At 41.0% G+C, this 26,698-nt stretch overlaps 1 protein-coding gene across 7 annotated transcripts in view; it reads right to left on the bottom strand.

The window, feature by feature from the left end:
• Window positions 1-26,698, bottom strand: part of LOC122813133 (phosphodiesterase 4D interacting protein) — a 1,898,306-nt gene that overhangs the window by 54,228 nt on the left and 1,817,380 nt on the right. For all 7 annotated transcript variants that reach the window (XM_044085281.1, XM_044085280.1, XM_044085276.1 and 4 more), the window contains one exon: window positions 7,929-8,162. In XM_044085281.1, coding sequence (XP_043941216.1) covers window positions 7,929-8,162 — 234 coding nt within the window. The remainder of the gene's footprint in view (window positions 1-7,928; window positions 8,163-26,698) is intronic.

Here is a 26,698-nt window from a genome sequence, read left to right as displayed (position 1 = left end):
AGGGATCAGAGTAACAAACCAATAATGGAATACTACAAGATTGCAGGTGAGACAGTAGTATATAAAGTACAAAAAAAAACTCTGCCAGAATACCTAGTTCTTACTGCACAGCAGGTACATTCTAGCATCATACTGCCCTTAACATTCGCTCAGCTGTGCAGCCGGAGGCATCAGGCACATCATTCACTCAATTCTGTAGAAGTCCTGACAGACACTCATTTCGCTCTTCATCTGTGAGTGTTTACTGTCTTGACTGTAGGTTTCATCACACAGGGACATGCACATTAGGTTCCATTACTTGGAAACACTGTCTCACATAACTTGACTGCATTGCAGCCCCTGTTCTGATGGGCTCATTTCTATAGATTCATAGATCACGTAATTGACTTACTACTTGTCTCTCAGTTACTCTGCCCATCACCTAGTTAAGCGGTACATTGGTTTCTATTAAGCTCTTTCTGTTAATTTTCTTGCTGCCCGGAATTATGTGGTTCTCATATCTGACTGTAGGGCTTACGTCTACCTGCTTGGCTCAGAGATTACACCACTCATTTTATTCACTGACTTTGGTGACCACTGTCAGTGCTTTACTGACTGATCTATCTTAATGGTAACGTATTACCTTGATGATCACATCTAATGGACTTGCTTCTACAGTCGACCTTCATTTTTCCCCCTGCACTGCTTCTTACCTTAGGATTTTTCTCCCTCTACACTGCTTCTCACCTTAGGATTGCATTTTTCCACTGTACCTAGTATATTTCTGTGATTCTGGATTATTAAGCCTCCACAGCTTTGCAGCTTTCAGGCATGTGGTACAAAAAATTATTACCACGACACAGGTTGAATATCACACTTACCATTCCTCTGCACACCCCAGAGGATTATCTATTCACAAAGGAAGTCCTACTTCCCTTATACATTTTGGACTTTGATTACTTTAAGTAACCAGATTATTAATTAATTGCAGCCTTACTTCCTAAGCAACAGAGTTTATTTCACACAGCTAAGTGTCCTGTTTATACGTACACACATCACATATGCTCCATGATGGAATATGCATTTGGACTTGAGTAAGTTTTAATGTCAACCAGGAATTGAGTTTTACATATAATTTTCAGTGATAGGCTTTGACTTCACTACCCTCCTCTATCTGAAAAAAAAATGTTTTCCTATAGTGCCTCTAAATTATTCAAACAACCCCTCGTCAATGGTGTACTAGACCAAACAAAAGGCAAAAAACACCACTCAATGATTTCAGTGATGTAATCCAAACTACACTTTAGCACTTTCATTCAGAGTATAAACCAGACTTCATCAGAACACATAACAAACATACCACAGCCACAAAATAACATGGTGAAATCACATGACCAGTAATATCACATGATCACAGCATGTATTCTTAAACAAATATTAATAACATGCACATAAAAATCCATCTAACAATATGAAAACACATAAATAAGACACTGTACAGATATATTAAGTTTAAATTTGAATTTGGTGAAATCACATGACCAGTATTATCACATGACCACAGCATGCATTCTTAAAAAAATGTTAATAACATGCACATAAACAATATGAAAACACATAAATAAGACACTGTACAGATAGATATATTAAGTTTAAATTTGAATTTGGTGAAATCACATGACCAGTAATATCACATGATCACAGCATGCATTCTTAAACAAATGTTAATAACATGCACATAAAAATCCATCTAACAATATGAAAACACATAAATAAGACACTATACAGATATATTAAGTTAAATTTGAATTTGATCAATCTCCTTCTTTAAAAAAAAAAAACATGTAATACTTATGAATTCATTTAGAAGAGGAAACTTGTGTGCCTGAAGGCAAAATTGCCAGTTTGTTTCTTTCATCAACAGCGTACTCTTAAAATCACCTCTCCTCATATCCAGAAATTCTCAATCAAGAAAATAACAATATAAATTTTTACAATCTGTACAATTAACACTATGTTTGAATAATACATTGTTCAGACTTTTTCTTTATGTCATACACATGTTCTTTAATGCACTCAGAGTTCTAGTTGACATGCCCACAATGGTGTACAAATAGCGACATAAACAACTCCTTGGGACTTACAGTTAAAATGGCACTTAGCTACAACTGTTTTATACACGTTCCAAATAGTAACCTGTCATCCATAAATCAATCTGTGGACATTACAATTGCCACATTTATATGTCCCATGTTTTTTTTTTTGCAATATACCATACCCTAATTAAAGTATTTATTTTACAAAACATGCTTCAAGTTACCAGAATTTTTGCAACATCAGGGGGTGCAGGGGGGCTTGGCACTACAACAAAGAAGATTAAAGGAGAACAATGATCGTTGAGATGCACTCTTTTCCTGGGTTTTCAATCTTTTTTCAGCTTGTCAGCAATTGCATTTCGAGCACTGACATTTCAGTAGAGAGCCCTAAGATGACCCAGACATTTAAATTTTGCTTTCCATAAGTAACTTGCTTTACGATGTTACACCAACAATACTTTTAATTCCACAAAACAAAACTGCTGGTAACCCTATTAACTGCACTTAGGAATGTAGTTATTTAATTACTTACATGCTAACTACATATTGTGGGTGGTTGGAGGGCACTTTTCAGCCACAACCCAAGATAAAGGCACATAGAACATAAGTAAATTAAGTGACATTTCTTTCATAACCAAACATTATTGTACCTTTTTCAAGAAGATTTGTTCTTGGACACAAAATTCCAAAATAATATTTGTTGATATAGAACAGGATATACAATACACTTGACATAAACACATAAATAATTGGTTTAATTCTTTGCACCTACTCAGCTAGTCTCCATCCACACACACACACACACACACACACACACACACACACACACACACACACCTAACACTGTATAATAACCACATCCTTCACTACATAACAAGAAAAAGGTCTGACAAGAAGAAACAAAATAAGTAACTAAGAGAAAGTCTTATATGGTACACAAATATTGTACACATCATATGGAATGCAGAACTACAGTTCTGTGTCTTTAGGTTACATATTCCTAACAATCTGTTAAGGTTCTCTCTAGATGCATAAGAACTCTAAACCATATCCACAAGCAGGACCAACCTTCAGTCCATCCACATACAGAACTAGCAGCACCATAACCTTAGTCCAGCCACAGGCAGAACTAGCAGCACCAGCCACAGGCAGAACTAGCAGCACCACCCCTCAGTCCCTCTACAGACAGAATAAGCAGCACCATAACCTCAGTCCATCCATAGACAGAACTAGCAGAACCATTCTCACAGTGCATCCACAGATGAAACAACCAGCACCACACCTCAGTCATTCCACACACAGAACTAGCAGCACCATCCCCACAGTCCATCCACAGACAGAGCAAGCAGCACCATAACCTCATTCCACCCACAGACAGAATGAGCTGCACCATAACCTTAGTTCATCTACAGAACCATCCCTCAGTCGATCCGCAGACAGAACTAGCAGCACCATCCCTCAGTCCATCCACATACATAATGAGCAGCACTATACCTTCAGTCCATTCACAGACAGTACTAGCAGCACTATAACTTCAGTCCATCCACAGACAGTACTAGCAGCACTATAACTTCAGTCCATCCACAGACAGTACTAGCAGCACTATAACTTCAGTCCATCCACAGACAGTACTAGCAGCACTATAACCTCAGTCCATCCACAGACAGAATGTGCAGCACCATAACCTCAGTCCATCCACAGACATTACAGAGGTTTGCAAGAGCTGTATGTTATTTAGGGGTTTATCTTCCTTTCATTTTTTTTAGTTTTGAAGTTAAACATATTTCTCTTCTAGACTGGGTACAACCTGGAGATTGTAGTGTGGCTGAGGTCAGAAGCTGGCTTATCTCCCTCCCAGCTTGTGATGCTGCCATCCTTTTTTCTGGTGAGTAGCTTTTACCCCCAGCGTAACTGCCCTTTCTTCTATGGTTCATGTGCTAGACATGGAATCATACAATATATCACATGCGCTAAAATAATTGTATTAGAAGCCTTTAGCTGAGCAGATGCTAACATAACACAGTAATGAAATAAGCATGCATCTCACTATGGATGTTAACTTCTTACACCCTTTTAGTTTCATTTATGAAAATGGGACATTTGGTATCCTTGTGCTGGGAAAAATGTTGCATCTTAAAAAAGTAATTTGTACACCATGGTTTACAGGGTTTGTGTATGGCAATACTAAAGTTTGTTTTCTTGAGGTACACCATATGCACATACAGCATTCTGACCACATCATCTCTGGACATGACTGAACTAAAAAGTAAAAAATCTGCTTTGACAGTCAGACATCAGTGTTCAGTTCAGCAAAAGTGGTCACTGTAGATCACTGCTTCTACACTGCTTCTATAAAGAAACAAGTGGGGCCTTTTTCTGTCTTCATGTGGAAAATAATGCTACTGCCCTTATCTTTGCAGTCTAGTTTGATTACATGTATTGTCTTGTGCTCAAGCTTGCAGGCTTTACTCTCCCCCAAGCTGTAACGAGTTGCTAGTCAGAGTTTGAGACTCTTCCCTGAGGTCAGAATGCCAGACATTTCAGCTGCATCCTAGACACCAGTAGTAGGTTTTCTCGAATTGGAATAGTTAAGCTTAGTTGATTTTTTATGAAGTTTTAAAAGTAAAAATAATTTTGACCTTAATATTGGATAAGTACAACAATTTTATTGTTATATTTTTCCTATGTAATGGCATCTTGTTAAACCACAGAAAGACACAGTACTGCTGTCTGAAAATCTCACAGCACTTGATGTTCAAATCCAGATATCAGTGTTACAGTATCATTTGTTACACATGGGATTTAGCCACAGGAAGTTGACTGCTCATCCAGTCTGTATTCCAGAGCTTCAGGCATGCTCAGAATGGACTGGTCTCTTCTGTAGTTCTATGACATCAGTAGCATGTGGGTAGATAAGGGGGAACAGGCCATTTCATCTTCAGCTCTTTTTGTGAAAAAGAGAGACATAGTCCCCAATAAGTGTGCCTCTTACTACAGGCCTCTAGGATGAGGCTGCCATAGGAAAGGCATTCAGCTGCCCAACAAAGGGAGCTCGACCATATCTAGATAACACAGAGCAACCTCACCTCTGAGGCTATCATATACAGCTAAGGAACAGTGTTAAGAGGAGGGAACTCAATATGACAGCAGTGATTCCTGCATTCAGTGACCTGTAGTGTGTTCCTCACAGGCATCACTGCTATATCATCATTCATCAGAAATAGCAAATGTACTACAGGCCTTGTACTGCACAGCTTGGACTGCTGGAGCAAAACCAGCCCTACATCTGGAGTCGATGTACCGTTTATAATGCGTTGAAAAAGTGTGGCAGGAACTCCAACTAGATGCTTCACAGATACTCTGAGCTGATGGGCTCCTAAAGACAGCTGCTGTAGTGGGAGCCCCCAGCTGTCCCAAAAAGTGTTTTCTATGACAACAGGAGAAGACAATACTAGTCACTTATACTGTGAGGGGGCATGTTGTTTTGACACACTACTTTGCCTTATTTCTTTGGTTTAAATGAAAAATAAAGTTGCTCTGGATTCTAGAAGTCGCTGGTCCTATCTAGTTTACACATGTGCTGCTTATGCACATTAAACATATTTATTTTATTTATTTATTTATTTATTTATTTATTTATTTATTTATTTATTTATAGGGCGGCACAGTGGTGCAGTGATTAACATGTCACCTAGAGAGCAGGAGTTTTCGGCTGATTTCTAAATAAATAAATAAATAAAAAATATTTATTATTTATTTATTTAACATTTGTTGACTGGGAAGTCCAACTAGGACAAGCCCATTTTCAACGGAGGCCCAGGGAAAAACGCTCCAGACACATGGCTTTGGAATGTGGGAGGAAACTCATGAAAATGCAGCGAGGACATGCAGAGTCCACACAGAAGGCACCCTAGCCAAGAATCGAACCAGAGAACCTCTTGCTGTGAGGTGACAATGTTAACCCCTACACTAGTGTGCCACTGTGAATCCTTCTCCCTTTGATAGGTTCATATGTTAGTACACTACTGCCATTGTAGGTCATTTTAAGCTTAGCCAAATTTCCCAACCCATCTGATGTTTAAAGTAACCTTACCCTTTCATGGACTAGATTTATATTACCCTAGTGATAACAGCTGGGTTGACACAACAGATATTTAGAAGGGCCCTAAGTTCTTATACTGGTATGAAGAAACAATGATTTGCAGTTGCATGATTTGGTTCAGACCAATTTTGAAATCAGTTGTAGCATTAAACAGGGACTTTCCTTATACCCAGGGCCCAAGCCAAATACAGGGAAGCAGCAAGGAGGTGAACTAACAGTACATACATTCTCTGCCTCAAATCTTAGAGACCTCCAGTGTACCTTTGCAATGGGAATTACGGAGGTTGGAGTCCTTTGGGTCGAAGGTGACAGTGAAGGTGTGAGGGAAAAGAGGGAGAGAAGGTCTTACAAAGTAACCATTTTGAAAACGTGGTACTTTTAAGAATTTGTTTGACACTGACAGATCTAGAATTTTAACATTGACAGTTCTGGAATCTCCAGCTGCCTGCTTTTCTTAGAATTAGAAACAGGCTGGAATAAAATCATGTCATCTCTTTTTTCGATCATCTCCTGCTCTAGAAGGCCCTCTAAAGGAGCAGGGACCAAATGACAGTGTTCCGTGGGAACAGGGAGAATTCCTGAGAATTTGGGTCTGCTTAAGAATTGGAGTTTACATACTCGTTTCAAAATGGTTATGACTCATTGACCCAGGTGACCTCCTATCTTTGTGAATAGTTAAGTGGTCTACAGATGGAGGACAGCATTGAGACAGGGGGATGGTTAGCTTGACTAAAAGCTGCTTGCAATGAGAGCAATGTCCCTGATGTTTACCCCTCTGCTTTGCCTACCACTTTTTTCTGTACCGTGCTTTCTTTCCCTTGTGACATTTGCCTTTTTTATATATAAATGGGCCAGCCTTTGGAAACGTACCTTCTGCTACATTTTAGAGACAGGATAAAAAGCACTTGTTTTACAGTCCACGTTTCCCCCTTCTCTTCCAGTCTTTTAAACAACTTTTCAGCTAAGGGCATGAAAAAGATATCTTTGTTAAGTGGTACATTCACATTGCTTGGCAGAGGCTGAGTCCTTGAACAGGAATGTCTCCCAATTACACTGTCACCTTAAATAATGTGTTTAAATGTATAAAAGGCTTTTATTGTTTTACATACCAACAAAATTCTTGCTCTCAATGTTTGCTTGGCAAGCTCTGTATCCCATAAAGATTTTGCTCCTAAAATATTTGTAGTTTATGCTATACAACCTTAATTTGTGAATTTTGTTAAAGTACTTCCTCTGAACTGATTACAGTTGGTGTAGTTAACATGTTACGAGCAGAAAAGGCTGTAGTTTGTTACTGGACAGATGAGCTTTTTATACAGCTTGAATAAGGCAGCTGGCTCAACAGTACCCATTCTCCTGGAACATATCCTACCACTTTCACACCTTTGGCTTCGACAGATAAACTATTGTTTCTAAAGCTACGTTTATTATTACATACAACTCCTATGTCTAAGCAGACTTTCCAATTCACATATTTAACGTAAGAAGAAAGAATTTAGAGAGGCAGACAGCAATCCTTCTTGATTAGGTGAGTAGGTTTCACATTCCAAATTGCCTGGGAAAATGCTAAAAAGGTTAGGTTTACCAAGGCTATTTATACCAGCAAGCATTTTTATTTTAAAACTTATCACTCATCCAAACAAGAACAATACAAGTATGCCTAGTTTATCTTCTCAAGGATCCTAAATGAACAACCCAGTCTGTCATGACATGACTTTCAACTCCCACAAGAAAACTACTGATCCACCTACCTTGGTAAACCTCCTTCCTGCTGCCAAGCTCGCTGGTTGGAAATATGCTGATACAGGAGGGGCGTTGTTCCTTCCCAGCATTCCCTGTCAGCTGCTGCTCCAGCTGTTGCCTCAAGGAGCTGTTGAGCTGGATGCTGTGCTCTAGCTGAAGTCGCAAACTTCTGACCTCTGACAGAAGGCTCTTCAGGTCAAAGGTTGAAGACACACCATGAAGTCCCCCATCCCTAAGATAGGCTAGAAAACACAATGACACATTTAGTGCATTAGGCTATTGCGTACATATATTTATCACAATAACCATAAAGATAAGGCAAAGCTAATCAATCAATTATTTTGTCAATAACAATAAAAAATACAAGCAGATCAACATAGTTCAGTACCAGGTCAGCTCAAGAGTCAGAGCAAGAAAGTTAAAGTCCTTAAAGGGAAAATGGACGCAAGTAGGCATAAAGTTTCTACAGCAAAACAAACTTAATAATGAAAAAAAAAAATGACAATTTTAATGTGGTAGAAAACCCAACAATACTGGCTTAAAAGTTAGGTGAAAAAAGTTTTTGTAAGATCTTTTCATAATAAAACCGTAAAAATCTGTCATTAAATGGAAAATATAGCCATTGAGAAATACTATCAAAGTATAAGTATACGGTATGCTAATGAAACATGACAACCAAGGTTAGTTTTCCTATATTCTTCATTAGGACACATTTAATGGGTAATATTTGTTCTTTGTAACACTGTTTTTGTTAAGCACTGAATGGTAATATGTTGTCTTCACATTTCAACACTTGTTTGAGACAAGAAAGCTACAATTTTACAATTTACAATTCTCTTCTTTGGTCAGAAAGTGAACCTGAAAGTAAAGATAGTCAGTATTAACTGTCATATTACAAATGAATGTCTAGGTCTGCGGAATGCAGATTGTTAAAATAGAGTGGCAACATTTCTTGGAATCTTAACAAGCCAGCTAGGAACTTAAAGCAAGTGACAACAGTAAACTCCATTAGTGCTGAGTATGGCTTTCAGCAAAATTATTTTGTGGTATCAGCACGCAATTTGTACAACTGACATGCTCCTAAATCTGTCGTTTTCAGGTGTGGCATGCACTAGCACTGAAGCAGTCATAATATAATGTTTTTGATAAACTTAAGTGGATTATCTTTTGCAAAGTATTTTGATAACTATCTTCTACTTGGAGTACCCTACAGAAGTCCTGGCACTTGCAATGTTTTAAATATGCTTTTTACTCCCACTACCTGCCAGCTTTCATTCCTGTCATAACCCAACAACACTGTCTGGTCCTCTTCAGGTGACAGTCATGGGATGTCATCCTGCAGGAAGCCATCAGGGTTAACAATAATCTCTAACTACCCACAGTAACTGACAACTTCAGCCTGCAATATTAAGAGTTAGAAAATACGCATGACATCCACCCTCTACTCGGTGTCAGTATGTTAACAAGCCACGCTGCCCGCTTCTCCCCCCCACCAGGCTATGTAAGCCACCATCAGCTACTCATTCTCACCCTCCCTCACTAGCTCTTCCAGCTTTTGGGTCACTTGTCAATTGCTGGTTGCCTGGGTTATAACCAGGGCTTCATCCAAAATGCCATTGAGCACATGACTGGCAACATCTAATGTCTGACTTTGAATGCAGTGTTTTAGGAGTCAACATAAAAACCTGCACATAGTCTGGCCAGTAATTTTAAATGTTGGACATTAATCCCAAAGGGCTGAAAGATAAATATACAATGGTGCTGCTGTAGCAATTTAACATGAAAAGTTGCTCTAGATGACGGTCACTATTGATGTGACACCCTGACCCTATGTGCAAAAATGGGGAAAAGTAGGGTTGTGGATAGATGCATTCATTAAGTGAGTAGTACAATGGCAGTAACACCAGTTGTAATTTGTACTGGTGTGAAAGGCAAAATCCTAATAATCTAGTAATAAACTGTACTTTAAGTACACAGAGGATAGGTTCATTGGCTGGTAGTAGGCTATTGGCCCTGGGGCCTATATAAGCCTAGCCAAAAAAAGATCCCTGGCTTTCGCCACCCAAGAAAGTTATTTTTCTGCGCTCCTGTTTAGCAGAACCACAGAAGTGATCTCCAGGGTGAATTTCCTATTTTCCATCTAATTGTTGAGATTTTTCTTAAAAAGGGCCAATGAGGAGCTTTACTTGACATGAATGGGTAGTCTGTTCCAGAACATGGGAAGTCTCTGGGACAGGAATCTATCCCTCCAGCATGCTCTGTTTATTGTGATGGCAAGGTTTAGGTCCCTGGAGCTTGTGGCTCTGAGTGATTGGGGTTTCTTTAAGTGTAGCATGTCCAACAGATCTGGGTTTGACACGGCTTTGTATGTTAGGCAGAGGTCACCTCTGAGTAGGCGATAAGCGACGGAGTAGCGCTGGAGTTTTTTGAGACAGTCTGCATATGGCATCTGTTTGACGTCGGTAATCCTCTTAGTGATGTATTTCTGTGGCCTTTCTAGTTGTTCTAGATGCCTTACGAGTTACTCTATAATGGGTCTGATGAGGGATGAGTAGAGGGGAACAATGACCTCTTTTTTTCTGGATGTGAACCCCTTTGTGATGAGGCGTGTCACATAGAAGGATTTCTTGAATACTGTGACAATGTGATTATTAAAGGAGAGACTATTGTCCACCTGTGCCCTAAGGTCTCTTATCACACTTTCAGTGTTTAGTAGGCTACCGCCTATGTGGTAGTTCATGGGTACAATGTTTTTCCCAAAGGGGATGACAACGCACTTCTTGGCATTGAGGTTGAGGCCATGACTTTGACACCAAGCATCAGTCTCAGTGAGGCCCCTTTGTAGAATGTCCACATCATTAGGCGATTCTATTATGGCACCTAATTTGCAGTCGTTTGTGAACTTTGTTAGCCAAAGACCTGCTGCATTAGCCTGGACTTCTGAGAAGTGGATGCCAAACAGGAGAGGACCCAGTGACCACTTGTCACTGGTCTGAAGTTGGATTTGGAGTCGGCTACTTTCATTGTGTGGGTTCTATCAGTAAGCCAGTTGGCCACCCATCTTGTGACATAGGGATTTATGCCCAGTCTTGTGAGTTTATCTATAATTCCAGAGTGGGGGACGGTGTTGAAAGCCTTGGTGAGGTCAAGATAGGCATGTGCACCACCTTACCGTCGTCCACAACTCTGGTGACTACTTCAAAGAAGTCATTCAGGTTTAGGAGACATGACCTACCTTTTACAAACCCAAACTGAGTGGGGCCCAGAGTTTGGAGGTTACCTATGTCCTTGTTTATAAGCTCCAAGATGACATGTTCCATGACCTTGCAGACCACGCTCATCAGGCTAATGGGGCAGTAGTTCCTGGGGTCTGTGGTGGCACTCCCTTTGTGGAGTGGGATAAAGTACAGTTTTGTACCTACCATAAATGTAGATTTTCGAGTGCTCATACAGCTGCAGTCATTACAGATGGGTTATCCTGCCGAATTCCAAAGTCTAGGTCCGGCGTCGGTTGTCATCGCTTCTTCCCTGACGTCAGTGTGGTAGGGGTATAAAAGAGGCAGCCGACACCATTTTTCTTCAGTTTTTCTTGCCCCAGATGTCAGGTGTCCCCAGAAGGAAGGCAAAACATAATGTTATGCAAACATGCAATATAGATAAATCAAAAAACAGTAGTTGCAAGCAAATACACCATAAAAGAATACCCCAAATAGGTTGTATGATTAGGTGTTGTCATAAGGCCTGTCCTGAGAGGGGATGGAGGGTGGGTAACCTGGACTGCAGCTGTATGAGCACTCAAACGTCTACATTTATGGTAGGTACAAAACTGTACTATGTTCATCGTGCATACAGCTGCAGTCATTACAGATGGGTAGAATCCCAAAGCTAAGAAAGGGGCGGTAGGCACTAAGTAGAACTAGGAGGAGCGAAGATGCCCTGCAGGACTGCTGTGGCAAAGCCCGCTCTAGATTTTGAGTATAGTGGAAGGTGGTAGTGCTTGGAGAAAGTGTGCACTGAACTCCAAGTAGCTGCTTCCAAAATGTCCTTGGTAGGGACCCCCTGAGGAAAGTTGCAGAGGTAGCTGTGGCCCTGGTGGAGTGGGATCTGATGTATGCAAGCACAGATTTTCCATGAAATGAATAACAAAAGTGAATGCAGTGGGCTATCCATTTTGAAATTGTCTGTTTGGAAATGGCCTTTCCTTGAGCACCTGTAGCATAGGACACAAAGAGTTGCTCAGATTTCCTGAATGGCTTTGTTCTGTCCAAGTAATGTTGTCTGTGAATGTCCAAGGAATGTAGTAGTCTCTCCCCTTTGTTCTGTGGATTTGGATAAAAGGTAGGTAAGTGGATAGTCTGGTTCAAGGCTACACTGGATACTACCTTTGGCATGAAGGTAGGGTTGGAAACTCTGTCCTGATGGAAAATGATGAATGGTTGTACAGCCATGAGGGCCTGCAGTTCAAACCCTGCATGCTAAGGAAGGCTGTTTTCCATGACAAGTATTGTAGCTCTGTTGAAGAGGCTGGCTCAAAGGGAGGCAAGGTCAGCTTGAGGTCCCAAGCTGGAACTGGTGGTTTCCTTGGGGGTTTTATATTTTTTGACCCTCTAAGGAACTGCCTTAATAGGGGATGTGAGAATAAAGGAGGGTCTGTATTGTATTGTGCAGAAATGGCTGAAGCGTGGATCTTGATGGAGGAGAAGGAAAGGCCACTGTTTAACATCTCAGCTAGATACTGTAAAATTTGAGGTATATTTATTACCCAAGGATTCTGGCCCTTTGCTTGATTCCAGGAACAAAATTGTTTCCATTCGGCGGAGTAGGCTTTTCTAGTAGAAGGTCTTCTGGCCTCCAAGATGACATCCTGCACCTCCTTGGAGAGGAGAGTCTGTTGGGAAATTAAGGTATTCTCCATGCAGCTAGATTTAGGGTTTTGAGCTGGCTGTGAAGGGTTTTGTAGTTGTGCTGGGACAACAGAAGAGGTACTAGAAGTAGGATCCATGGTAGGGAGTGTGTCAGGTTCTTTAGGAGCGGATACTAGTGTTGTCGTGGCCAGTCTGGAGCAATGAGAATCATTTGTGGCCTCTCTGCTCTGGCTTTTAGTAGAACTTTGGTCAGTAGAGGAAGAGGCGGGAAGGCATAGACTGTCAATGTTGTGCAATTGAAAGAGAGTGCGTCCACTTTCCAGGCCTGTGGATGATAGGTCCTTGAACAAATTTTTTTCAACTGCTAATTTCTGTGGGTAGCAAATAGATCTATGTCTGGCTGTCCCCATGCCTGAGTTATCTTTGTGAAAACTTGAGGATGCAACTTCCATTCGTGTGGATCTGTCATATTTCTGCTTAGGTTGTCTGCCAGTGTTTTTTCCTTCCCTGGCAGGAATTGTGCCTGTAGTTGAATTTGCAATTCCAGAGCTGTGTTCCATAGGGTCATGGCTTGCCTGCACAGGGGGTATGAATGAGTTCCCCCCTGTTTGTTTATGTACCACATGACTGTGGTGTTGTCTGTCCTTATCAATAGCTGGCCCGGATGCAGTAGGTCTTTGAAGGTCATAAGAGCATTTTGCACGGCTAGCATCTCCTTTTGGTTGATGTGTAGGTGCTTCTCTTTTTGGGACCATTTTCCCTGAATGCACTGATCTGCCATGTGTGCTCCCCAGGCGTAGTCTGATGCGTCCGTTGTGATGATTTGAGTTGCTTGAGGTACACAGAAAGGGAGACCTGAGTTTCTTTGGCATGCTTGAGCCCACCACAAAAATTCCTTTTGAAGGCATGGAATGAGTGGTATAATTGTTTCCAAGCTGTGGCTGTGTTGAGACCATAAGATTTTTAGGTACCATTGTAGTTTCCTCATATGCAGCTTTGCACATGGGATTAGTAGGATACAAGATGCCATGAATCCCAGAGCCTGCAGGACTTTCCTTGCAGTTCGTCTGGTGAAAGTTGCCATTTTGCTGAAGTATTGAAACAGTTGCCCTTGTTTGTCTGGCATGAGGTAGGCCTTCTGTGTGGTTGTAAAAACGAATATAATGTAGTAAAACAATCTGATAAAACAAAACGTGGAAAACGGAACGAAACACAGGTGGCCGCACGGGCTGTTTATTGAAAATATTAACAGTAAGCGCTTTCGGTGGAAGAAAGTACCTCCACCTTCATCAGACTGAAACATTTTTCAAATGCAAAAAACATTAATTAAATACTCAATTTAAAAATCAATTAACCAATAAAAACACTCACATCAATTAATACATCATGCTTTTCTAAAAAAACAGATCATCTTATTTTACTAAACATCGCACAATGATTTTCCTAATTTAGTAAAGGTAATGAATTTTAAAGTCAGCGTGCTCAGAGAGGAAGCTGATTATAACTTAAATATAAACTAATTCCTTATACCCCACATGTTGAGGCCACTATTATATAGTTTCTTAAAAACTCAAATGATGTGTTTTTTATATATATATTTTAAAACCATGTAAATATATGTGTTTATGTAAGATTCATGGCGATTGTATACAATCCCATGAACTTACTATTATTTTGTGTGGAACCAAGAAACATTTTTACACTATCTGATCTATTCTTAAAAATGATCCCACTATTCATACATAGCAAGCCTTCTAATAAAATGAAATAAAATAAAATAAAATTATGTAAATAAACACGCATGCAAGCTAACAGAGCCTAAATTTGCCTTTGATCCCTCCTTTGATCTAACTTTTATTTTATCTATTTATCTTTTTAAAGCCCTAAGCTTAAGAATACATTTTATTGAAACCGCCTCATTCAACCCTGGAGGAACATATGCAGAAGTTCTTATCTGCCAAAACAGTTCTTCTGGGTGGTTGTATTTAAGCTGGCACCCAGGAAAATTATCTGTTGAGAAGGTATTAGTTTTGATTTCTTTAACAGTTTTATTACAAATGCCAGATGCTGCAATAGAATGTCCTTGCTGTCCGCTTGGATCAGGCAGTCGTCCAGATATGGGTAGATTTATAGTCCTTGTAGTCTGCAGAAGGCAATTACTGATGCCAGGAATTTCGTAAACACTCTGGGTGCAGTAGATAAGCCAAAGGGCAATGCAGAGAATTGGTAATGTGTTGAACCTGCAAGAAATCTGAGGTATCTTCTGCAATCTTGTCTGATAGGGACATGCAGATATGCCTCCTTGAGGTCCAATGTTACCAGCCAAGACTCCTTGCCCAGCATGGGAAGAAGCTGCTGTAATGTGAGCATCTTGAATTTTGGCACCTGTAGATATGTGTTTAGGATGGATAGGTCTAAGATAGGTCTCCAATCTTTGTCTTTCCTTGGTACCAGGAATAGTCTGGAATAAAACCCTTGACCTTGTTCTTTTGCAGGTACCTCTTGAATCGCTTTCATATCCATGAGAGCAGAAATTTGTCTTTGTGCCTCTGCCCTTTGATTTTGTGGCAGGTTTGGCATGCCTCTCATTTTTGGAAGGGTGTGAAAGTGGAACCTGTAGCCTCTGTCTATAATGTCCAGAATCCATTTGTCTTTTGTAACAATATGGCAGTTTTTGAAAATAATGCCAGTTTTCCCCAAAGGTGCTGCCATTAAAGCTTTGCTTGGCAGGCATAGGGGGAAGTCATTGTGTCTGTTTTCTAAATGACTGTGATCTATCTTCTCCACCTCTTGGGATTGGTGCTTGCCACTGTCTTGCTCTGTAAGATCCTTGAGGTTGTCCTCTACCCCTTTCTGTATCTGCCCCTTTGAGGTCTGTCCGTGGTTGGAAAGGACCAATTTTTTGAAGGCCAGTTTCTGCTGAAGTGTGGAGGTTGTACCTGTAGGAAATCTTTCACTGTTTGCATAGATTTCGCTTTTTCCTCCATTTTCTTTAGTACCTCCTCAGCTTTAACACCAAACAATACATCTTTTTGAAGTGGTGCATCTAATAACTTTGCTTTGACATGATCTGGTAAGGTTTGCTCTTTGAGCCAAGCATGTCTACGTATAACAGACCCCATGACAGCAGCTCTACATGAGGCCTCTAAAGCATCAAAACCACACTGCAAGGTATGTCTACCCACTTGCTCTGCACCATGCAACAAATCCTGCAACTCTTTCAAATCTGGTTGTTCTGTTTGTGTCATTTTGCTTTTCAACTGAGATAACAAAAACTGTTGGCACTTTAACATATGGAATTGACAGTTTAATGCCCTCATGGTTAAAGTGGCAGATGTATACACCTTTTTCCCCCACCTTTCTAATGCTCTGGAATCTCTCTCTGAATTTTAGCAGTAGAGGCCTTTATTCCCTTGGGACCCTGTGAAATAGTTTTTGGGTCAGCAGTATGGCTTTTATAGAGGAACTGGTGAGAATCAGGGACCCGGTAATACCTGTCTGGTTTAACAGGGGCTGGAGGTAAAGAAACTGGATTAAGGCTGGCTTCACATCATCCAAAATATCTAAAACAGGAGGGATAGCCATGGGCCTATGCTGGGGGAGCAGTAGAAATTCCCTGAGCCTTTTCTTGGAATCTGAGTAATCTTGGCCTTCCCAGTGAAAGTGTTCCCTCAATGTATGCAGGGTTTCCTCAAAAGAGTGGTCCTCAGGGGGGGGGGGGGGGATAGAGGGAATAGACTCCTCAGCATCAGAGTCTTCGAACGGGGAATAGGCATAATCCTGGTCCTCAGAATGTTCTGAGGTAATAGAAGCCAGGTCTGAGGAAGGGTAGTCTTCCTCCAATCTGGGCCTTTTGTCAGAGAGGGGTTGAGAACCCCTGATGAGAGTTATCAAATCCTCAGCCATTTTAAGCATCTGCTTTTTAGGCATGGGGCCTTGAGAGGTGGTCTGAGGACCCTGTTTTTTAGTTTTCATGGCTGCTTGAGATTTAGTGAAGGATTTAATAGAGAAAGTGGAAGGCCTGAAGACACCTTCAGAAATGGCAGGCCTGACTAAATTTTGAGTTTCCCCACCAAGAGTGGTGTCGGTATCTGCAGAAGGAATGGAGACCGAGGAGCCTGCGACCTAGGGTACTGAAGTCACTGGTAAAATAGTTTCATTGGTATTCAGGGGCTGCTGAGAATAAGCGTGGTCTCAGTACTCGGTGTGGACCTCAGATGTTGGTCCTTATCTTTGCGTCTTTTGCTTAAAACTGGTGTTGGTGTATCCGATGACATGATATAATTAAATTATTTGCCAAAATAATGAAGGGCGAACTCTGCCCGGTGCTTAATAGTGCGCTTGTTGAACCTAGCACAAAAATGGTCTGGGCCTAAGCAAAGTATACAGAAAGAGTGGAAATCCTTATGCATTTGCTTCCCACAAGAAATGCAATTATTAACTTTGTCTGACATCGGTCTGAGGCAAGAAAAGTTTTTTAAAGAAGACTTGGCTGAAATACTTTCGTAAATCTCAGGAGCTGGCCGACTGGCACTTGCGAACTGCTTCTGCGCACCACGCGGCAAGAAAGACTGAAGAAAATGGCGTCAGCTGCCTCTTTATACCCCTGCGGAAGAAGTGACGACAACCGACGCCAGACCTAGACTTTGGAATTCGGCCGACCGAGGACCCGCCTGACGGCAGGATAACCTATCTGTAATGACCGCAGCTGTATGCACGATGAACATCTGTCACTGTGCACCATTCAGTAGGCACAAAGCCTGAAGTGAGGCTATGATTAAACATTGTACTTAGGTGGGGTGCCAGATCGTTCTGTAGCTTGTGCAGAATGCAGCCTGGGATGTTGTCAGGTCCCATGGTTCTTGGCTTTGGAGAGTGCAGTCTTTACTTGTGCAGCCATGCTTACAGGGGTTTTGCATTCTTCCGGTATAGTGATGGGCCCTTTGGGGGGTGACATTTGCACTGAACCTATCTGCCAGGATGTTGGCAATATCGGTTGGTTTTGTATATTTAGTGTCATTATGCTGTAGCTCACAGCAATTCTGAGTGTCGCCATTGAGATTCTTGACATAACTGTAGAATGCTTTGTGGATGTCTTTAGAATCAATGGTGATTCTATTTTCATAACTAGCTTTGGAGGATATTATGAGGGATCTCAGCTTCTTACTGAGGCTGACCATGGAGTTCCTGCAATCAGGGGATTTTACTCTTTTTTGCAACAGCTTCTTACTTATGTTGTAGAGTTTGTTTATGGCAGGAGACCACCAGATTGTTTTCCTTTTTTTTGAGGATAGTGTCTTGATTCTGTTGGGGATGGCACGATCCATGCACTCGTGTATGTTATACAGCGCATTTGTATAGGATTCAGCAGTCATACCTCTATTTCCATCTGTATGAGTGTCGTGAAGCTTGCCACTTCTGTCTTAAGAAGCATGAAGTTGGCCTTGGAGAAGTTTTTTAAGGTGGTTTCCTTAATGGGGGGTGGGGCAGGATATTGATGCCTAGGGTGATAGCTTGTGGTCGGATCTGACCAGCGAGGAGACTCTGGCATGGAACATTGGTTGTACATATTGGTAATGACCAGATCTAGGATATTGCTGCCCCTGGTGGAGGTATGACCAAGCTGATCCAGGGCGATGGAATTTATAAATACCAGAAAGCATTGAGCAAAAGAGTTAGTACATGAGTAGTTTTCTGAGTTGATGGTGGGGTAGTTGAAATTGCCCATTATTAGGGTATTGGGCTGTACCTTAACATTACTCAGTATATCAAGAAACGTGGAGTGGGCATCCTGGGGCATATAGCAAGTCAATCCGTTACGATAGAAAATAGTCTACCTTCTGATTTCAAAAATATGTCGGGTTGTTAAATGGATAAAGCAGCATTTCTTGCACTTATAAAAAGCCTGGACTTTATAAGCTAACCCTTGTTATGACAGGATGTGGGTGTGGCTGCACTTATAAGCCAACACTTGTTATGACAGGATGTGGGTGTGGCTGCACTTATAAGCCAACCCTTGTTATGACAGGATGTGGGTGTGGCTGCACTTACAAGTCAACCCTTGTTATGACAGGATGTGGGTGTGGATGCACTTATAAGCAGGCTGGACTTCAGCTACTTGTCCTTTTCGAAACCTGCTGAGCTGCTCAAATGATGAGTAGCACTTTCTCTTCCGATTAAAAATATATTTTTTGTGCCTAGAGTAAGCTTTTTCCAAGGAAAAATTAAAGTTCATAGATTTATTGCCTACTACAGCAATATATATCTACGTTATATGTAGTAAATGCACGTTTAAGACAAAACGTGAATGTATCAATAGCAACAACCCATCTGATTCCATACACTTATATGGCTTTACAGTTAATTACACTGGTTACTAAGATCCACAAATGAAATAGTAGTGAGTAGGACAACTGGTAGTCTTTCAGAAAGCTTAAATGACCATCTACCTAGTACCGAGTTACGCACTCAGAAGTTACAATACCCAAGATAAACATACAATTTACAACCATGATCATAAGTCAGAAAACTGGAAAATACTAAAATCTATGCCCTTGGACTCTTACACTCTGCTGTCATACACTTCCAGATATTTCTAAAAATTCTCAGTATCCTTGCCCCAGTATTCACCAAGGGGGTTAGATTCAATTTTGTCCCATGGCTAACAAAGGAAATAAAGAAACGAATGCTATAGCATAACAAACCCTGGAAAAAATGGCACAAAAATAGAACACATGCTCGACAAGCCACGCTGCTTTGCTAGAGACGGTTGCATCTGTCACCCCTAGGCTTTTGAATACTGGCCAAGGCTCTTGCCACCTCCAATTTGCCTTTTTTAGGCAAGGCTCAAAAGACAAAACCACCACCGTAAATAGCACAAGTAACAAAAACTGAGGGTAATGCTACTCAATGCCAGAAGTCTAAATCTCAAAATGCAGGCACTCCTCTGTATGGAGAAAACTGATATATGTGCAGTAACAGAAACCTGGTTTAAGGCTTCGGTGAGCATCCCAGCACTACATGGCTACAGCTCATACCATACATTTCAGCCACAAAACCTGAAATGAAATATAAAAGGCAGGGGTGTATCCATATTCATCAAGGGTACCCACACCTCCAGGTTAGTGGCACAGCATGATGCTTCAGAGATCATCCACGTGCAACTAACAATGGGCAAAACTGAAATTCAAATTGTAGCTTGCTACAGATCACCCACCATGTCCCAGGACCCCCATTCCACATTTCTGGAAACACTGGGAAGCATAAAGGCCCTACCAAACACCCTGATATTGGGTGATTTCAGTTACCCAAACATTAACTGGGAGAACTACTCAAGTACAAACTCCCTTGCCCAACATTTCCTAGAATTTATAAACTCAAACACCCTGGATCAAGTGGTTAACACTCCCACCAGAGGTGACAAGATATTGGACCTGGTCATCACCAACATGGGCGACCGGTGTTCCACACCGGAGGTCAACCACCCGTTGGTTACCTCTGACCATAAACTAATCACTCTAGATATCCACATTCCACCCCCTCCCCTAGTTAAAGAAACCACCGTGAAAAACTTTTCAAAAGCAAACTTCACGTTACTTAAGACCGAGTTGGAAAGTTTCAAAGCCCCCATGCTAAAGGATAACTCTGTCCAAGATGCAAAATCCTTTACCAATGCACTCTACGGGCACCTACAAGAATGCATGGATCACGCAATCCCAAGCAAAACCAAGACACACTCCTCCAAGAAAAGGAAACCAGTCTGGTGGACCCCTGCCATAAACAACCTATACAATAGAAGGAGGAAACTAGTACAGAAAAGAGTAAAATCCCAAGAAAGGAAGACATCCCTGATCAGTATCAGCAAGAAACTACAATCCCTCATAAAATCATCCAAGGCTAGCTTCGAAAGAAAAATTGCCAAGGACTCCAAAGATAACCACAAGGCATGCTTTAGCTATGTCAAGAATCTAAATAGCAATTCTCAGATCTGCTTGGAGTTAGTGCATAATGGCACAAAATACACTGAGCCAACCGACATTACCAACATCCTGGCAGACCGCTTCAGTGCAAACTTCACCCCCCTCTCACTCCCAAAAGGGCCCATACCAGAAGAATGTAGTACCCCTGAAATTACAGACACTCAGGTTAAAACAGCCCTCTCCAAAGCCAAAAACACAGCATCAATGGGACCGGACGGTGTCCCAGGCTGCATCCTACATGAGGTCCAACATGAACTAACCCCTCACCTAAACACACTGTTCAAACTCAGCCTCTCCACAGGCTATGTGCCAACAGAGTGGTGCACCGCAACGGTTATTCTGTTCCACAAAGGTGGAGCCAAAACAGACCCCAGGAACTATCACCCTATAAGCCTGATTAGCTTGGTCCGTAAGGCTATGGAGCGCATCATCATGGATCTCATTAACAGAGACATTGGGAACCTCCAAACACTGGACCCTACCCAGTTCGGCTTTGTTAAGGACAGATCATGCCTCCTAAACCTGGTGGACATTTTTGAGATAGTTACCAAGGCTGTAGATGAGGGAAAGGTGGTCCACACAGCCTACCGAGACATCGCTAAGGCCTTTTACACCATTCCCCATTCAGGTATTATAGACAAGCTCACCAGCCTGAACATAAACCCCTACATCACGAGATGGGTTGCCAACTGGCTCACGGACAGAACCCACATGGCAAGAATTGCGGGAGCTAGGTCTGACTCTAAACCAGTTACAAGTGGCTTTCACCATGGCTCCGTCCTAGGACCCCTCCTGTTTGGCATATACTTCTCAGAGGTACAGGCATGCACAGGAGGACTGTGGCTGACCATGTTCGCTGACGACTGCAAACTGGGCACTATAATTGACTCTCCAGCTGACACAGACATCCTCCAAGAGGGTCTCACTGAAACAGATACTGGGTGCCAAAACCATGGCCTCAAGCTAAATGCAAAAAAGTGCATAGTCATCCCCTTTGGAAAAAACAAAGTACCCACAAACTACCACATAGGTGGTTGCCTCCTAAATACGGAAGACATAATAAGGGATCTGGGGACCCAAGTAGATAGTAACCTCTCCTTTGATAATCTCATTGCCAAAGTGGTTAGAAAATCCTTCTGTGTGGCCCACCTAATCACAAAAGGGTTTGCATCAAGATCAAAAGAGGTCATTGTGCTCCTCTACACATCACTCATCAGACCCATTATAGAGTACAATGCCCCATTTGGGATGTACCTTACAAGACACCTGCAACAGCTGGAAAGACCACAGAAGTACCGCACCAAGAGGATCACTGACCTCAAACAGATGCCCTATGTAGCTCGGCTGAAGAAACTCCAGCTGTACTCGGTTGCATACCGCCTACTCAGAGGTAATCTCTGCCTGACATACAAGGCCATGTCCATCCCAGAATTGATGGACATGCTCCACCTAAAGACAACCATATCCCCTCGAGCCACATGCTCTAGTGATCTAAAAATCACCACAACAATAAATAGACCGTGCTGGAGGGATAGATTCCTGTCCCAGAGACTTCCCATGCTCTGGAACAAGATTCCAATCTACATTAGGCAGAGCTCCTCGCTAACCCTCTTCAAGAGAAACCTTGACAAGTGGATGGGAAACAAAGTTTACCCCAGGGATCACTTCAATGGCTCTGCTGGACAGAGGCACAGAGAACTAATCTAAGGGGGCGGCGAAAGCCAACACATTCTGGCTAGGCTTATAAATGCCTTCAGGCAGATAGCCTAGTACCTACCTATAAACCTATGAACAAAATATATTTGAACTTTTTAGGCACCCAAGGAATAGGACAAAATACCAAATAAAACATGACAAGCAAACGTATTATAACATTCTCCAAAATAAACATTAAAACAACCAAAACTCTTCTAGACAATCATAAACAAGCTTTTACATCCAGGCCAAAGGATCACCTCACCCCTACATCCAACAATAACACCAATTCAATTCTCACACAGTTTAGCAACTATTTTATACAGACTATATTGTTCCTCACAAACATTAATACTTCCACTACCCTCTCAGTACCAGCAGCCTCTGCTAAATATCCTCAGTTATTTGACTTCTGCAGAGTACCTACCTCCACCATTAAAAAACTCCTACATAAGTTAAAACCAACTACCCTCAGTCTACATAAAAATGGCTGCAGAGGCAATTGCTTTTTCATTTTCTATAGGAGGACTATGGCTGACCAAGTTCGCAGATGACTGCAAACTGGGTGCTATAATCGACTCACCGACTGACACAAGCATCCTCCAAAGGGGTCTCACAGAGACAGATAACTGGTGCCAGAGCCATGGCCTAAAACTAAATGCCAAAAAGTGCATAGTCATCCCCTATGGAAAAAACAAAGTGCCCACAAATTACCACATAGGTGGTAATCCATTAAGTATGGAAGAAGTAATTAGGGATTTGGGGACCCAAGTAGATAGCAATCTCTCCTTCGACAATCACGTTGCCAAAGTGGTTGGAAAGACCTTCTATATAGCCCACCTTATCTCAAAAGGGTTCACATCTAGATCAAGAGAGGTCATTGTGCCCCTCTACTCATCACTTATCAGGCCCATAATTGAATACAATCCCCCATTTGGGATGCACCGTACCCGACACCTGCAGCAACTGGAAAGACCCCAAAAGTACCTCACCAAGAGGATGAAGGGACTAAAACAGATGCCCTACTCAGTTAGGCTAAAGAAACTCCAGCTCTACTCAGTTGCTTGCCGCCTACTCAGAGGCGATCTGTGCCTGACGTATAAAGCCATGTCCAACCCTGAATTAATGGACATGCTCCACCTCAGGAAATCCAAATCCCTTAGAGCTACACACTCCAGGGACCTAAACCTCAGCACAGAGATAAATAGGGCATGCTGGAGGGACAGATTCATATCCTACAGGCTCCCCTCACTCTGGAACAAAATCCCAATCCATGTTAGGCAGAGCCCCTCATTGACCCTCTTGAAGAGAAATCTTGACAAATGGATGGGAGATTGTAGGTTTACCCCTGGGATCTCTTCTGTGTCCCTACTAGACAGAGGCACAGTAAACTAAACTTAAAAGGGCTATTCTTCTGTGACCAACTATACAAAGGCACAGTCAACTAATCTAAAAGGGTGGCGAAAGCCAAACACACTCTGGCTAGGTTTATAAATGCCCTAGGGCAGATAGCCTAGTATCAACCTATGAACCTATATTGACAAGTAGATCTGTATCTGAAAAATACATTCCTTCCATCTGAAAAAAAATCCTTTATTATACCATTACATAAAGGCAGCACATCTACAGAGTTTAATAACTACAGACCTGTTGCAATTCTCTCCCCTATCAATATACTTGAAAATGTATTCATGCACAGTTTCTACATCGCCTAAATGCAAATAATCTGCTGTCTAAAACACAGCATTTTTTCAGACCCCACCACAACACAAACCAGCAACTCCTTCACTTCATCAACACTTTAAACCAGCACAGGAACTATAGCACTTATCAAAACTAAAGAAAAAATACAAAAACCTAATAATCCAACTTTAAACCAGCACAGGAGCTATAGTATTTATCAAAATTAAAGAAAAAACACAAAAACCTAATAATCCAACTTTAAACCAGCACAGGAGCTATAGTATTTATCAAAATTAAAGATAAACACAAAAACCTAATAAATCCAAAAGGCGTACACAGATTTGGAGTACCAAACTGCTTTAATCCTGATACCTCTGCATTTTGCCTTCAAGGGATATCAACATATCAAATTCTAAAGCTTCAATATACTAAACAATTAAACAATTGTTTCAAAAAATGTGTCTATACATCCCACTTTTAAAGTGAACACATAAACACATCCCTTAGTCATGAAAAACTATATTTCCCATAGAACTTTAGCAGGAGAAAAATTATAACAACAAAATTACAATGAATTCTGCAGCAACATCATCAAAAAATTTCAACCAAGTTTACATAAAAAATACATCTCATAATGTGTGTATGTACTCATATGAAAAACACACACACACACACACACACACACACACACATATATATATATATATATATATATATATATATATATATATATATATATATATATATACAAACATATATGGGCATATTATCAATGAAATTTCTTCAAAAATTTAACACCACCTCCTGATTTAATCCATGTGGGACCAAGGTTCCAAAATTAAAAATAAAAGTAGCCTCCAGCTGACTTAACTTATTAGCAAATAGAGTACCACTACCACAGTTGGTTGGGCTAATACATTAAAAAACAGGGAATCAAAATGTCCCGATTGGACTTCAAAAAATGTTCTACTACTGGACTGAAGCCTATATTACCCCTTCTAATATTTCCAAAATGTTCCAAAATTCTAATCAACTTTTCTTTTTGGTCTGACCTATATACCATCTAACCTCATCACACCCACAACCCAGAATGTATACAACACCACATGATTGACAATTAAACCTTACTTGAGAGACAAATCTGTGCCCATTGATCATAGTATTAGATACATTTCTGATTCTGTGGCACACACTGCATCTCCCTCAAGGAAAAGACCCTAATGAACTATTCTGGGTCTGACTGGAAATTGGGTAGTTCAACAATTCTTTTAGGTTTAAAAATCTACCAAAAGAAAAAGTCACATGTTGTGAAAATAAAGTGCTGAGTTTATCATTAGCTGTTTTAACTGGCCATAACATTGCAACCACCTGCCTAAGTGTGTCTGAAAAGGGACTAAATCTAGTAACATAAAATATTTGAAAAGTAGGAACTATACTATAGTAACCTAGTGTCACCTGTGTTCCTAGACTTACCCAAAGCGTTTGGCACTGTGTTCCACTAAGATTTACTCACTGAACTCTGTGCTACAGATCTTGCAGTCTTCCCTTACATGATTTCTTAATTATCCGTCTGGAAGGCAACAAGCAGTCGAATGGCAACAGGACCTCTCCTCCTCCCTCCCAGTTACCATAGGTGCCCTCAAGGTTCCATACTAAGCACCTTTCTCTTCAGAACAAACTTTACACTGCCACAGACAAAGCAAATACAGCACAATACACAGATGAGACGTCAATATGTGCAACCCCACACAATATCCAGACTCCAATAAATCACTCAAACTTCTTAATCTTCAATTGAAACCTGGCTGAAAAATTAACACCTGCTCCTCACTCCCAATAAAACAAAACTGATGCTCTTTTCCCCCAAATATTATCCCATTCAAAAAGAATCTTTCTTGGTTACAACTACAAATAATACCGAATGTAAGACAGTGCCACATACTAAATTACTAGGCACTGTAATACATGATGATTTTAAATTTAATCAGCATATTCTTCAAACTATTAAGACCCACCAGAAACTTTTGCAACCTTTACAGGGCAAAACAGGACCTTACAAGAACCGGCAAAAAAAAAAAAAAACATAACCTCATCCTATTTGCTTTCAACTCACTTATATGCCTCACCTACCCTTGCAAAACTAAGATCTAAACTAGTAGCTCCTGTTCCCATCCTACCTAATCTTTCCTATACCACTTCTTACTCTCCTAAAACTAAATATGCCATCACTGCCTCCTACAGTTCCAAATCACTAGTGAGCTATTTCACTAACTTCTTAGATGTTACCCTGAGCTGCTACTCTTGATAAAAAAATGTGTTTTATTGCTTTTTATTGCATTATACTGATGTATTCTCTATCATTGTTAAGTTTTCTTACCATATTTACTTTGTATTCCTATGATGTAATGTTTATGTGCAATTTGTACTATGTATTTGTATTTTTCTGGTGCTTTTCTTCCCAGGACTCCATTGAAAACTGGCTCATTGTGGCCTAGTGAACTATCCTGGCAAACAAACTGCAAATAAATAAATAATAAATAAAATCCAAACTTCACT

Source organism: Protopterus annectens, chromosome 10.part0 (assembly GCF_019279795.1).
Source record: "Protopterus annectens isolate FY-2018-M chromosome 10.part0, PAN1.0, whole genome shotgun sequence".
In the NCBI taxonomy this organism is placed as follows: domain Eukaryota; kingdom Metazoa; phylum Chordata; order Ceratodontiformes; family Protopteridae; genus Protopterus; species Protopterus annectens.
This window is presented reverse-complemented; position numbering and strand designations above follow the sequence as displayed.